Genomic DNA, 15657 nt, shown 5'->3' with positions numbered 1-15657 from the left:
AACCCCTAACATATTGAGTCAGGTAGATACCATTGGCAAATCAGCTTGTGAATGGGCCTGTCACTGCCTCTTAAGACAGCAGGAAGGCTCCAGAAGACACAGGTCCTCCTCAGTACTCACTCTCCTATCACACAGACCCGGGGGAAAGTTTTATTGAGGTCTCGCCTCGATCCATCCTTCATGTGGTGAGAACATTTCCTCTTGTGCAGTTTCCGGGCAGGCCAAGTCCTTGTACAAATGCTTTTGGTACATTTATGGGTCACTGTGTGATTCATTCAACCAGTCAAAGATGCAGCAAAGATGTACCACGCACCCACTGTGTGCTAGGCCCTGTGCCAGGGGCTAGGGATACAAAGGTGAACCAAGCAGCCATAGACGCTGCCCTGCAGAGCTTAGGAATAGCATCGACATAGGCCGCAGGAGACAATCTATATCTTGAAGATGCTGAGTGTGTCATCCCGAGTTCCCTTTCTCTCCCCTTGGGTAGAGACATTTCCTGATGGGTAGAGATCCAGGAGTTACTTGCTCTCCTGGACCTGCCCCGTCATGATGCACGTGAGCCACCAGAGGGCACCAGAAGAATTCAGACCAGAACTCTGCACTGTCTCCTAGCTTCTACCATGGCTGGAAATTTCACCTGTGATTTTCAAACCTGCCCCCCATTTTCCCCTAGTCAGACTGCCCAAGTTGGCCTCACCAGCCAGTTGCAAAGCCAAGCCCTGGTGTTGCAGGGAACATTTCCTAACAATAACAACTGCTGCTCACGTGCCTACTATGTGGCTTTGATCGCTAAACCTCCTGAGAACATGTGCAGTTACTTAATCCTCTTCACAACCCACTTCACTGTTGAGGAAACTGAGGCACAGAGAAGCCAAAATTGCAATTTGCCCTAAATTACAGAGATAGTTTTGAACCTTCATCGAAACATCTGGCCTCCTTTCATTGCCTTAAGCTACTATCCATCCATCCTCCTAGGCCACACTGAAGCTGAGCCATGTCCCTGTTCAGGATGATACCCCACAGTGGGAAGGTGGATCAGGCTGGGAGCTTGAAGGCCATGTCTCCTGGAGGACATGAAGGAAGTGCCTGCCCTCACCTCTCTGCTGATGTCCAAGTCATAGTCTTGAGGCTCCAGGTCCAACTCAGTGACAGGCATGGCCTGCACTTTCAACCAGCCATTCTCCTCCTTGTCCTTTTTTTCCCCTTGCACGACCCGTTCCAGCAACTGCAGGTCAAAGTCCTGCTCACGCTTCCACTGGCAACAGAACAAGAGGGTTAAACGTAGTCGCTTCCTGATTGCTGAAAGAGCCCGGCTGGTCACCTTTTTCCATGGGGTCCTTTGGAAGATGAACCTGTGATCCCCTTAGGGAAAAGCTGTATGTGCAACAGAGAATGAAGCTGCTGTCCCCTTCATATGAGCTGTTTCAGACTGCTAATTGCTCTCTGATCTGGGTTCCCAGAGGTTTCAAACATACACCCTCGGGGCACAGGTCTAAGACTCATGACTTCAGGCTCACAGTGGCCGCAGGGAAATAGAAGGCTCCCAGAGAGGGTGACCTCCAAACAACTTGGGACAGAGTTCTAGAGGAGGGATTTGTCCCTTCCACTCTCTACAGCTGGTTCAGGAGACCTATGTCCCAGGCTCAGAATTAATGGAAAAACACGCCCTTCAAGGCCCTGCTAAGCAAGAGGAATAACCAAGGATCTTTCTATTGGGAATTTTCAACAAGATAACATCCGTAGGTGGGGGATCTCGCACTCACAGCAGGGCTGGGGAGGTACAAGCAAGAGCAGCTTGGAGCTAATGAGGCAGAAAAACTGCTGTGTGAGACCCATCTATTTGAGATAGATGTTTTCTTTAAATTAGAATAAAAACTAAATCATATAAAATTGAAATGCTAAATCAAATGGAATGTTTCTAAGGCTGTTTCACAGTATCAACTTTGTAACAAGCTTCCCAAGAGGGAAAATCTAACCCATAAGATCCAACCATGACTGTCCAGCTCCGTGGTGACTTCCTGTTGACCCAGGACCTGCATCCTCACAGGCCTTTGACTGCTGAGCAGGTTGTTCAGAATAGAGCAGGCTCAAAGCCTCTCTTCCCCTGAGCAAAACCAAAGCAGACGCTTGTCTATCCCAGGCCATCTTCTCTCTCCCATCCATCCACCTCAAAGCCCCAAATGGTCCTGATTGTCTTTGATGCCTCAAGTCCCTCCAGAACCCCAAACCCAGAGCCATATTCGCATATTTCACCCATTCATGCACAAGCTCTCAATAATGACTCCAAATCAATGTAATCGCTCTTAGGTGATGGTTTCCAACTATTGTTGGAAAGGATTAGGCAATTGAAGTTCCAAGGATGAAAAAATCAATTTAATGATTCACAAAGAAAACACTCATTTCCTTACACGCTCACAAATGCTCCAAATAGAGATAAGTCCTCATTTAAACCCAGCCTGATTGTTTCCACAAACAGGAAAAGTTCACTAGACTCTACAAGGTATCCTAGGGAAGAACCACGCCAATCCATTATTATTAAGCAACATGTTTATTGGCGTTGATGCAGAGACTTACACAAGTCTTCTTTTTTTAAGAGAAAAATTACAAGGTATTCAAGTGTTACCCCATATGACATTTGTTTTAAAAGTTTAAAGGTTACCAGGTTTGCAGCTTTTAAAGATATGAATGTCCTGGGCCTTACCCCTTTGGTGTCTGAGCTAACAGCTGCAGAGAGGCCCTCTGAATACACAGTATATTTTGCTATCCCTTCAAGTTATTAAATACCAGAAACACAAAAGGTTTTCCATAAGAAATTGTGTGATTGGACTACAGGAATTAAAACCGAACAACCTCAGTCTTGGGAGAATGTATTCAAACGTGCAATCTCTGAAGTCCCTGTCTACTGTCCAGGTGCAAAGCATGGATTTTTATAAATTAATAATGCCCAGACCTCTGCCAATGACTGTGGCCTCAGGCAGCAGGTTGGCTCAGGCTTGTGGGGTGGCTTTTGGGACAAGTGAATTATGAGTCAGTAGGCCTGCATGAAGAGGGCAGCAGAAAGGTGAGTCACATCTGGGAACACTCAACAGGCTATGGAGACAAGAACCGCTATTACAAGCCCGGTAACAAGTAGCACAGGCCAGTTAGAGTACGTTCAATGCAAATCAGAAGCTTCTGTAAACACAATCAGGCAGGATTAGAGAGGCAATGAGCGGTAACACTAAAAGCAAAGGAGCTTGTGCAATGAATTAGGGAAAGAACAATCAGGCTAGAGGTTTAGGGAAACATGGGATTTCAAACAACAGGGAAAAGTCAAATGGAATGTTTCCAAAGGGACCTAAGGTGACTGTGGACAGGGCGCAGCGCCAGGAAGCGCCACCAGGGGGCAGCACAGGCCTCCCCAACAATCTCAGACACCCTGAGGCCTCTGCAATGCAAGCCCAGGGAGACCAGTGGCCCTCGGGGCAGGGGTGTGACCCCGTGCTCCATCGCCCTCACACAGCATCTGCTGGCAGGTCTGGGAGGTTGATCGGTTTGCTTGTGCTTCTAACCAAATCATGTCACCATCTTCCTCCTCTCCTCTTCGAACCCTGTATTCCCAGGTCCTGAATTCAGCTGAGATTCTGAACGCCTGCAAAGGCCCCTCTCCATCGTGGCTGGGAGGACTGACTGGGTATTTCCTCAGGCTCCTGGGCCTGTTTGATCCCCACTCCAGCTCTGGTTCAAGTCACCCTCTGACCAGGCGTTTGTCCAGCCTGGGTCGTGGACAGACAGCCCCATGGGGTGTTCTCTGAACCATGTAGGTCAATGGACAGCTCACTCACTGGGAGGTGTGATGTGCTTGTGTTTGGGGGACTCTGAGGGGCACTCGGCTCCCTGTCCCTGCCCCGCTGCCTGGCCCCTCCTAACATACTGAGCCAAGATCTCCAGGGAGCGGCCGGCTGAGGTAGCGAGATGAGGGCAGGCCCATCCTCTCCCCTTGGCCCAGTGTCCTCTTGCGCTCTCGGACCAGGGCCTTCTGGTGTCGCTTCATGCGCTCCAGCTGCTCCTCTGCACTCATCTTGCCCCACTGGTGATCCCCTGAGTACAGGCGCTCCAAGGCACTCTTAGGTCTCTGAGGAAGAGGAGGCAGGCAAGAGAGACAGAACGGCTGGGCTGGGCACGCAGAAGACAGCCACTACGCTGGCTGCATTCCCGTTGTCTCTCTCTCACACACATGCACACTCTAGTTGGGCTCCTCTTGGCCTTAGAGAACTATTTCCTCTAAGCAACACGATGCCCCCAATCCTCAGGAGCTTTCTGAGCAGCACCCATTCTGCAGATGCAGACACTTAGGCTCAGGCCTGTCCAGTGAGGCCAGAACCCAGGGTGCAGGCTTCTTGAGCTCCCTCCTGCCACCCTGACAGGCCAGAGAGAAAGGCAGGATGCCCTCCTTGGTGGACAGTGGGTGACAGGGAGCTCAGGAGGGGCTGAGGCCACCCCAGAGGCCATCTCCAGGGCTGATGGGATGGCCAGTTACTGTCCCCCTGGGAGACCCTCCCTCCCCATGTGAAGGAGCAGGGAGGTCCTCAACAGCTCAAGGCCACTCACAGGGAAGGTCACCTTGCTGCTTTCGGCATTGAGACCCCTCCGGAGTGTGACGTAGGGAGCAATGGTGGACGACTGCTGGAGCCTTGACGTGGACCCTGAGAGCCCTTAGTGAGGAAAGAGAAGTGCAAGCATGTTTGTGCTGGGGTGGATGGGTCTCTGCTTCTCCCTCATCACACATTCTTGTAGGAGGACCAAGAGCACCCAGTCAATGACCCACCCTTATTTCTCTTCTTCCTCCCCAGGGCATGGAGGAGCAAGGTCTCCAATAGAGGATGGGGGCCAGCCCAGGGGTGACCTTTGTCCCTGATGGGGGGCAGTGTCCCTGCAGATCTGTGGACCACCCCAGGCTTTCCTTACATGCAGATGACTGGGCTGCCTGGCAGGTAGAAAGGCTGGAGGGGCAGGAATGCCTTTCACCCCCTGATCCATTCTTAGGCATCCTGTACAACCCAACTTGGGGTGAGGAGGACAGTGAGAAGGACACTCAGCTGGCAAGAAAGCATTTAAGGAAAGGGCTCACTGAGTCTTAGAGTGGCACTCTGGAAGGTCTGAGATGGCCAAGCTGGTGGCAGCCACCCAGCACTCCAGCCTACAGGGTGCAGTGACTCTGGAGCCAGAGCACTGGGATTGTCTTCTGGTTCCACCAATGATCAGCTAACTGGCAAGTTATTTAATTTCTCTGGGCCTTAGTTTCCATGTCTCTAAAATGGGGATGACAGTACTTTCCTCATAGGATTGTTGTGAATATCATGTCTATATAAAGTGCTTAAACAGTGCCAGGCTTTCTAGTAACTGCTATTATCATTGTTCCTGGGGACAGATGTAACAAAAGAGGAAGAGAATCAGGATGTGGGCCAGAGGAAGGCAGGCCAGGTCCTCCCTCTTGGCATCGCAGACCCCCCTGACAGCTGCTGCTCACTCCTAGGCCTGGAGCTGCAGGTAGAAGGGTACGAGGCACCAGCTGAAGGCTGGAAGCAGTGTGGTGGGATTCCCAGAGAAACTCCAGGGAGGGCCCTGCCTTACCTCTGCCTGGCAGCGTCTGGTACCTGCTCTCAGGGCCCACAAGTCCCAGGGAGGGCTGGGCCATGTCCCCGCTGAGGGTCGCCAGCTCAGGCTCACTGACATACGACCGCAGCTCCACCTGTGGGCAGAGTCCCAGGTGATGTGACCTGCTAGTGTCACACCCCTTTCCCTCTCCCCACATGCAGAGTGGCAGCCTTATGGTCTCCTGCTCACCCTGGAATCCCCGTTCACACACTGCCCCAGCTCCCGGTCTCGCTTCCTCTCGTCTGACTGCCGCTTGAGGCCCCGCACAGATGTGTGCCGGATGATGGTGGCCTCTCTTGGCAGAGGCGGCACAGCCGGGGGCTGTTCCTCTGGGCTGTAGAGTTCGGGGAGTGGGGGCCTGGGAGGTGCTTCATCTTCCTGCTGAGAAAGAGAACCAGACCAGTGGTCAGTGAGACGGAGATGGAGGGAGGACTGCTGGGTACTGCCACAGTGGAGGTTTAAAGGGTTGGAACAGGCCACATTAGAGCCACAGAACATGACTGCCTCAGCCAAGGAGCACTCACACTTCCCCTGGAGGAGCAGTGAAGAAGGGACATGCTCTGCTCCTCTATCCCCTCAGATGTATACAGTTTCTATTCCTCAAAGTGTCACCTGTATAACTGTGTCCTGAAACCCAGGACTCAGGTCTCCCGGGTCCATGCCCTTGGTGGTGTGCCGAACTGCTCCCTCTGCTCATCTGGAGTGCACATCGCAGGCAGGCTGCTAACCCTGCCCTGACTTCCATGCTTATGACTGCACCACCCACCTGGAGAGTAACATCTACCCACTCAGCAGTGCTCAGCCTGAGCTGGCTCATTTGCCCTACATGAGCTCTGGCTCCTTCAGCAAGGTGGGGACCTGAACAAGGACAGAGTCTACATCCTCCTGGCCTATCAGAAATGTGCATGGTTACAAAATATTTCCTCCTTCCTGACTCAGACCGAACAGGCAGTCAGGATGAGTGACTCGCTGCCTACCATGCAGTTCATTCCCTAGAATGTGATGAATGCAACCATTTTCCTTGAAACTCCCTGTCCACAATGTTCTGTGAGGGCTGTGGTTCCTCCACATATCAACAGACCGGCCCCTGGTTGCCATGAACACCCACTCGCAGGACTAATGACCATCACGCCTGCCACCTCCTAAATTCCCTCTTTCTCAGTCTAATTTGGTTTTGTTTTTAAGAATTTTGCAGAGTTCAGGAAAGGGCATTCCAAGCTCTTGGAAAGTTCAGGAAAGAGCACTCCAAAGCAAAGGTTTATCAACAATCTTCTAAAGCAACACACTTCACTGATGTGTGAAAGTTAAGCCATCTGCCTAAGATACGCACTGGTTCTCTGAGGATCCACAGTTTCCAATCCTGACAAGACATCTGAATCACCAATTTCTAAAAAGCTCCCCAGAAAGATAAACATAAAACATTGATCACCTTTGATTGAATGGAATGTCTGGAGGCAGAGGGTGGGAAGGAGACATGTTATTAGGTACTTTTTATATCTTTTGCTTTTGTATCCTTTGAGAATATTATCTAATTTATTTTTAAAAAGACATTAAACTCAAGAAAATAAGTCAAATAAAAATAAAAGAACTATAGCCACATGCAACAATGTATGCAAATCTCACAAACATAATGTTGAAGAAAAGATGCAAGATACAAAAAGAGTATAGAATTATATACCAGCATAATCACAGTGTTTAGGAAAGTCAACACAGGTACTAAAACTTTAAAAAAAAAAAAAAAAAAAAAAAAAGGCAAGGGGATTATTATCCAAAAAGTCAAGATTGTGGTTACTTCTGGCAGACAGGAAGCAGCTTGGCCTGGGAAAGAACCCACAGGCTTCTGGTTGCTGGCAGTGTTCTATTTCTTAGTCTAGCTGTTGGTATAAAACAGGTGGTCTCTTTATTATTATTCGTTAAATTATATAATCCTGTTTTATGTCATTTTCAGGATGGATATTATTGTTTCACAAATATAAATGGGTTTTATTTTGTTTTGAGACAGGGTCTTGCTGTATTGCTCAGGCTGGAGTGCAGTTGTGTAATCACAGGTCACTGCAGCCTCAAACTCCTGGGCTCAAATGATCCTCCTGCCTTAGCCTTCCCACTAGCTGGGACTACAGGCACGCAACACCACGCCCATCTTATAAGTGTTAAAAACAAGCAAGTAATAAAACAAATGGTAAAACTGGCAAACACACATATATTCCTAGGAGAGAGGACCTCTCCTGGTGATCCTGATGCTCACCCAAGCTGAGAAAGCCCTGCCTGAGAGCCACAGATGACCAAGCTGAGGAGGAGCCTCTGTGACCATCTACAAAAGGGAAAGTGAGGAGGCTCAGAGAAGGGACGGACTTGCCTGAGGACACAGTGAGAGAATCAGTCCCGGAATCTGGGTGTCCCAGCTCCTTTTTCCAGTGCCTTTTTCCCCTACTCCCTGTCCCAGCTGGCAGCATTCTGTCCTATGTTGGCAGCCATCTGCCCCAGACATTCCTGCTGTTTGTTTTGGTATTTTCCCTCTCCTGTTTTAGGGCTAGAGCTCCAGTCCACCTCTTGGATCTGGGATTGGGAAGGAGATCTCAAGATGCTGAAATCCACAGTGACTCTCTGGCTGGGTGCTGGGCCATACCCTGGGTCCAGCTCTGGGCCCTGGGCTATGGCTGGAAGCAGGTAGATGGTGAGGACCAGGGTAGCAGAACTCATGTGTTTTACCCAGCACTGTGCACTGACCTCATCAGAGGTCCAGGCACACACGATGCCCAGTTGAGTCTCCTCCAAGCCTTTGTTGGCAAAAATCTGGAGGGCCCCATTCCGAGGTCCACTCTGCTATGGCTTCCCTGCACTGGGACCAGCCTCCTTGTGTTCTCCAGCCAAGGCTGGCCTGGCCCTGGAGGCGTGAGCTCTCTTGGGACCTGACCACATCTCCTATTTCTTTAAAGTCTCCTGCATTCCCAGACTCTGCCAAGAGCTTGGCCCCTTTCTATGCCAGGCAAACCAAGGTGCTGGCCCAGTCAGCCACAGAGGCCACAGACCGGATCTGGGACTGAAAGCCCAGTTAGATGGTAGATGGCACAGAATAAAAGAGAAGGGCCAGGAGATGTGATTGGATTCACTAGTTAGCATGGAGACATTGAGCTAATGTCAACAATTTAGGCTCTTAGTTTTCTTCTCTGTGGAATGGGGATACTGTTCTTGCTGTGTATACTCTGCGAGGTTATTTTAAAGATCAAAGCATCCTCACAACCCAGCCCAGTGCTCAGCAGCAGGTGAAGGGAAGGACACTTTTCCACTGGACAGAGCTCACTGCCCACAGGCTGTGTAACTGCAGGAGAGCCCCCTGCGGATTTGCACAGAGGTTTGCATGGGGACAGCTTCGTCCACAGCCACACACCTCTCTGCAGATCACAAACTCCACCCTACTCAGCACGCTCACTTCTTCTTGGTGGGCCTCAGTTTTCCCAACTGCAAAATGGGAGAGCTGGGTTAGATCATCTTCCAGGGCTCTTCCAGTTCTGAGAGTCTAAGGCACAATAGCATGGAAATACTACTTTTTAACTGCTTGTGACTATGGACTCCTTTAGGATGCTGGCTGGGTCCATTTCCCCAAGTTTTCCCAGGAGTTTCTCTCCCAGGAGAAGGCAATCTGAGGACAGAGAAGAAACAATGGCATTCAGCTCCTAGTCATCACCACTTACAACTTTGGGCTTCGCCTTAGTTGGTGACTGAATGGGGGATGTCACTTTCCTCAGCTGGGGTGGGTGAGGTCGGTACGGCACGTAGGTTTGCAGCTGGGGGAAGAGTCGAACCTCCAGAGGGGTCCGCACAGGGCTGGTTGGAGGACTGGGCTGTGGGGGCGGCTTGCTCTCAGAAGTTGAGAGTGAAGGCACAGGCAGGTGAGGAAACAAAGGCACCGTTTTTCTCTCTAAGGGGCATAGAAGGAAACAAAGCACAGGATGGAACAAAGACCCCCTTCCTTGGAGGATGAGTGGAGTGATTTAGCACCTCGAAGACTCCACCTCCCCAAGGGCCACCCCACCCACCTGGTTCCCAGCCTTCCACCCTCCCACCACCCTGCCCCCAACCAGATCCCCCACACCCAGGAAGACGAACAGCTCACCCGGATTTTTGACTGACTCCACTAGAATTCTGAAGTTCTCTTTATTTGTACTCAGGCCTGCAGTGACATCTTCAATTCTCCATAGATCTTTCTGTATCTGCGATTTCTCCTGAGGAAGACGAAGTGGTGGGTTTGCCTTCTTAGCTCCTTACAAGTTTCTTCTTAGGACTTATCCTACCATTTCAGACAGAGCCCCCCACCCTGGGGGGCAGCATCCCCTCTGGAAACCCCACTAGTGCTAGAACCAAGCCTGCTTCATAGCTTTCTAGGGAAGCATAGACAAGGAAAATGACCACGATCCAGGGAGAAATTTCAGAGTAGCTTTCAGCAGTCCAGCTTGCCTACCTAATTTAAAAATAGACTGCTGTAAACACTGTGCCATTCCACTAAAATACTGTATGACATACTTAGAGTAGTCAATTTCATAGAGACAGAAGTACAACAGCGGTTGCTGGGGGCCAGGGAGAGGGAATAATGGAGAACTATTTAATGTGTATAAAGTTTCAGTTATATAAGATAAAAAGTTCTGGAGACTGGGCGCACAAAAATGTGAATGTACTTAACACCACTGAACTGTATACTTAAAAATAATTAAGATGAGGCGGGTGCAATGGCTCTTATCTGTTATCCCCGCACTTTGGGAGGCCAAGGAGGTAAACACTTGAGGCCAGGAGTTTGAGACCAGCCTGGCCAACATGTGAAACCCCATCTCTACTATAAATACAAAAATTAGCCAGGTATGGTGGTGTGTGCCTGTAATCCCAGCTACTTGGGAGGCTGAGGCATGAGAATTGCTTGAACCTGGGAGGCAGAGGTTGCAGTGAGCCGAGATCATACCACTGCACTCCAGCCTGGGCAAAAGAGTGAGAGACCCTGTCTCAACAAAATAATAATAATAAAGGTGGTAAATTTATGTTCTGTGTATTTTACCACAGTTTTTTTCTTTTTTTTTTTTTGAGATGGAGTTTCACTCCTGTTGCCTAGGCTGGAGTGCAATGGCGTCATCTCGGCTCACTGCAACCTCCATCTCCCAGGTTCAAGCATTTGTCCTGCCTCAGCCAACCAGGTAGCTGGGATTACAGGCGCCCACCACCACATCTGGCTAATTTTTGTATTTTTAGTAGAGACGGGGTTTCACCACATTGGCCAGGCTGGTCTTGAACTCCTGACCTCAGGCGATCCGCCTGCCTCGGCCTCCCAAAGTACTGGGATTACAGGCATCAGCCACTGCACCTGGCTTTTACCACAATTTTTTAAAAGGCACTGTCTTATGTAATCATGACAGAAGGGAAGGCAAGGACTAGAGTTTACACCATCTCTAGGATATAAAAAACATTTTTTAAAAGTCAGAGCTGAACCTGATATTTGAGGTTTAGTTAAAAACACAGTAGTGAATGGAATATTAGTTGGCAATAAAAAGGAATGAAGTACTGATGCATGCTACAACAAGGATGATCCTTGAAAACATGTGAGGGAAAGAAGCCAGTCACAAAAAGCTACACATTACATGATTCCATTTATAAGAAATGTCCAGACTAGTCAAATCAGTAGAAACAGAAAGTAGATTAGTGTTTGGCAAGGGCAGAGGGGACGCTGGGGGAATGGGAGTGACTGTTAATGGATACAGGGTTTCTACTGGGGGATGATGAAGTGTTATAAAATTGATTATGGTGACGGCTGTATCATGCTGTGAATATACTAAAAACCACTGAAATGTATACTTTAGAAGGGTGAATTTATTTATTTATTTATTTTTTGGAGACAGGGTCACTTTGTTGCCCAGGTTGAAGTGTAGTGGTGTGATCAAGATCACTCTAACCTCAAACTCCTGGGCTCAAGTGATCCTCCCACCTTGGCCTCCCAAGTAGCTAGGAGCACCGGAGCATGCCACCATGCCTGGCTAGTTTTTCTTTTTCTTTTTCTTTTTCAGCTTTTGTAGAGACGGGGGTCTTGTTATGTTGCCCAGGATGGTCTTGAACTCCTGTCTCCAAGTGATCCTCCTGCCTTGGCCTCCCAAAGTGCTGGGATTATAGGCGTGAGCCACCATGACCAGCCGAAAGGGTTAATTTTATGACATGTGAAATATATGATAAAGCTGTTAATTTTTTAGCACAATAAGAGTACAATTTTTATATATCAATTTAAAAAAATAATAAACTCCAAAAATACATATCTACATACGATGGGGAAGGTCCTAGGCTATATGATCATGTGCATTCTGACAACCAAAATCGAATGGGAAGAGGATCTAGAAGAGGTGCAGAGGGGTCTGATGTGGTTAAGGGACTATGGCCATCTCTTGACGGGGCTGTTTAAACATCAAATGTAGTATTCTCTTGACTTTTAAGTTAAAATGGGGGGAAGATAGCCTTGGTCCCACCCCATGGACTAAAATAAAGGCAGGCTTCCCACCCCATCTCCTCTCGAGGCACCTAGCTACCCCTCAACTGGAAGAGTCCTTGCACTGCATGAGCCTCATGGACCTGCCTGATACTGCTCATTGATCCATCCCTACAGGACCTAGCACTTAGCAGGTTCTCAGTGCATACATGCTACATGAATAAAGGACCAGTCATGTAAAATTCCCTGAGCAAATACTTTTCAACAGCCATGACAACAGATGTCCAAAACCTCCTGTCCCAAGGGGGCTCACAGTCCTCACTCTCTCTCTCAACCCCTCCAGCATAAAGCACATCCTCAGGTCTGGCAAGCTAATAATAGGTTTGATTCTCAGCTCCATGCCAAAGCATGAGCATCCTAAAACAGACAGGTGTATTACTGAGCCCAGGGAATGTGTATGTAAGAGGATGACCTCTAGGGCTGAAGTCCCCAAGCTGAGTGTTGGGAACAGGTAAAGAAAGGGATTAAATGCAGTCCTCTTCCTCCTCCATAGCTCCCTGGCAAAACTCCCCTGTCAGCCACTTTCTTGCCCCCCGATGCCTTTCTGTCACCCCTACATGTGAGAAAAGAACAGAGAGCAGAGAATAAAAAAGGCTGGAGAGTCCCTATCCTTCTCCAATGGTGATGGAATTTTGGGCCTTCATAATGGGGGGGGGGGAATTTTGGGGGAAATGAGGGGGTGGAGTTTCATTCCTGCCTCCTCCCACCACACTGGGTAGAAAGACTCCTATGTGCTGCTTTCAGCAAAGCCTTGAACTCACTGTTTTAGCCTTGACTGAAAAGGCTATTTTCCTGGAGCCAAACCTGACTACAGGGAGGCGAATTTCTAAGCCCTGTAACTGAGAATCTGCACATGGGGCTGCAAGCACATCTGCAGTGCTGATGATTTATCTAGGGCTCTAACAGCCTGCCTGGCTTAGAATGACACCAAAGAAGCTAGCACAGTGCCTGCTCAAAGCAGGGCTTTGTTAGCTTCCCAGGTTACTGTGCCACTTAGGGAAAATGTGAGCAGTGCCGCAGGCAAGGTGGAAATCAAGATGCAGGCTCCAGGCTGGCCTATCTGAGAGTAACTCATGGGCTGAGCTCTCCAGGGTGTCTGTGACAAAGACCTGTCACAGTGTATCTATTTGCTTTTTGGAGGGAAGGGGAGAAAAAAAGGATTCTAGGCCTGCTATATGTTAAATCACCATGACATAAGGCATAGTAAAGACACAAATGGCCAATAATCATACGAATAGATATTTAACCGGCTAATAACTAAATAAATGCAAATTAAAGCAAGATGCCATTTAGTGTACTAGCAAAACTAAAAAGATCGATTACAGGTGCTGACAAGGATGTGAGCAAATAGGTCCAGTACTTTCATTTGCTGTGGCTAGGAAGATAAACAGGTGCAGCCCTTTAGAAGGTGGTTTGGCATATCCATCAACTTTTAAGATGTATACTCATTTCAACCCCAGCAAGTTCACTCCTAGGAGCCTATCTTACACAGATACTTGTAAACAATGTAAAAAGGCAGTTACACGAATCCTCATCACACCACCATTTATAAAAGCAAAATGCTGAAAATAATTAAATGCTATCAGAAGAGGAATGGCTAAATAAAGTAGAAAACACCCAGACTATGAAATAGTATGTAACAGTCAAGAAAAACAAGTTTAATTTCCTTAGACTGGCGCTGCCCAATACACCTTTCTGAGATGATAGAAACCTATAATCCTTGCTGTCCAAGACAGTAGCCGAAAGCCACATGTGGGTATGGCGCACTTGAATGAGTCTGATGTAAATGAGGAATACATTTTGAATTTCAGTTACTTTTAATTAATTTATATTTTACTGGGCAGCATAAATTTTGGATTAACTGTCCTGGAAAGATTTCCATGATATCAGGTTATGACAAAAAAAGTGAGTTGCCAAATAATGTGTAAGTGTGATCCTCTTCAAGTAAGCCTTTTACCTGCTCCCATCCCTGAATAAATCATATGATTCTATGCATGTGCATATTTTTGAAAATGCATAGAAAATGGTCTAGAAGGCAATGCCACCAATGGATAGCACTGATGACACATAGGGAGGGTGATGGGAGGGGCAGAAAGGGGGAGGGGGAAGAGGAACTTTTATATCATTTTTTGTTTTTGCTTCTTACTGTTTTGGCCTTTTCAAAGACACGTATTCATGTACCATTTGTGTAATTACAGAAACAAAGAATGAAAACCTTAAAAAAATTACTGCTAAAAATAAAGCTAAAAAAATTACTGCTAAAAAAATTCAGATCACTGAAGTCCAAGAAAATAGGTATACCTGGGCAGTTTTATAAACTCATAACCAGAAATAATTGAAGGACTTTGTCAACAACATTCACCTAGTATTTTCAAGTCATTACGGTAAATGCTGGGGCTACAAAAAAGAGTAGTGAAATGTTAGCCAGTGTGGATGAAGAGAAATTATGGGAGGAAAACGACCCCAACAGTAGCAGGAGATAGACAAGTGCTGGGGAAAGTCTCGTAAGCCAGCCCTGAGGCACAGGCGAGGGTCTCCTCCACGTGGTCCTAGGCAGGGCTCTCTGGGAACCATCTCTACATGAACAGAGGGACAGCAGGGCCCTTGGAAAAGCCTCAGGGCCCACACACCTACACCCCTCTCCAGAATTTCCTTCAACTTTCTGGGGTGAGGCTAATGTCTGGAGAGTCAATATATTCATTAAATCACTTAAACAAAGAGCCTTGATTAGAACTATCTCATCAGTTAGCAAGCCCAGCACCAAAAGTGGCCCAGTGTGGTGCCTCATACAAAAGAAGCCTCAATTAATGCTTGCTGAATTCAAACACACTTATTATGTCAGGGCCCTGAAAGGAGAAGATATAGATCTTAAGTCAGGTGAGAAAAAAACAGGTTATTTTCCACTTAAAAAACTGTGAGGGTGGGGTGGAAACCTGGTTAAGCACCACAGTGGGGGAACACTGGGCAATTTGGAACCCAATTTGGAAGAAGAAAAACCACACAGGGCTTTCACTGTCTCACTTCTGGGGGACAGAAGCAGCTATCAATAGGGTGGCCTGATTTTTTAAGAGTGAAGAGGCAGGGCTCTAAGGCCAGCTTTCCTGAGTGGTCCAGGGGTCACAGAGATGGGTATCACCCAGCCTGGCCTCCAGAAATGCAGATGACTGCCTGGAGACCAGAGTGCCTCAAAGGACAGAATTCACACTGTCTCCCTCTGGTAGAGGTATGATAACATCTATCTCCAGGAATCAGAGGAGGGAAGGGGTGGGCATTTCCTGCTGCTGTCTAAGCGATGAGCTAGCAGCCTAAGATGGGGCCAAGAACTACAGGAACACAGATCGCTCTGTGATTACTGATGACACCAAATGATCAGAAGTAAAGCCCTTTCTAAAACACCCAAGAGCTTGTCTTTGAGAGCAGCAAGGCAAAGGGAATGGGGTGAAGCTTCTCATCACAGCCTGGCTTGGGGAAGGGATCCTCAAGGGAGAGCTTGGGGTGGCTCCTTT

General features: G+C 48.1%; 1 protein-coding gene across 7 annotated transcripts in view; it reads right to left on the bottom strand.

The window, feature by feature from the left end:
• PLEKHA7 (pleckstrin homology domain containing A7) overlaps window positions 1-15657 on the bottom strand; it is a 245187-nt gene that overhangs the window by 18627 nt on the left and 210903 nt on the right. For 5 of the 7 annotated variants that reach the window (XM_024255003.3, XM_054525917.2, XM_054525916.2 and 2 more), the window contains 7 exons: window positions 9752-9860; window positions 9330-9556; window positions 5827-6018; window positions 5614-5731; window positions 4591-4694; window positions 3914-4114; window positions 1097-1255 (listed from right to left, as the gene is read on the bottom strand). In XM_024255003.3, coding sequence (XP_024110771.2) covers window positions 1097-1255; window positions 3914-4114; window positions 4591-4694; window positions 5614-5731; window positions 5827-6018; window positions 9330-9556; window positions 9752-9860 — 1110 coding nt within the window. Of the gene's footprint in view, window positions 1-1096; window positions 4115-4590; window positions 4695-5613; window positions 5732-5826; window positions 6019-9329; window positions 9557-9751; window positions 9861-15657 lie in introns of those variants that run through there. The other 2 variants (XM_054525915.2, XM_054525920.2) reach the window with 2 other exon arrangements.

Source organism: Pongo abelii, chromosome 9 (assembly GCF_028885655.2).
Source record: "Pongo abelii isolate AG06213 chromosome 9, NHGRI_mPonAbe1-v2.0_pri, whole genome shotgun sequence".
NCBI lineage: Eukaryota > Metazoa > Chordata > Mammalia > Primates > Hominidae > Pongo > Pongo abelii.
The sequence above is the reverse complement of the archived record's forward strand: the minus strand, read 5'-3'. Positions and strand labels throughout refer to the sequence as shown.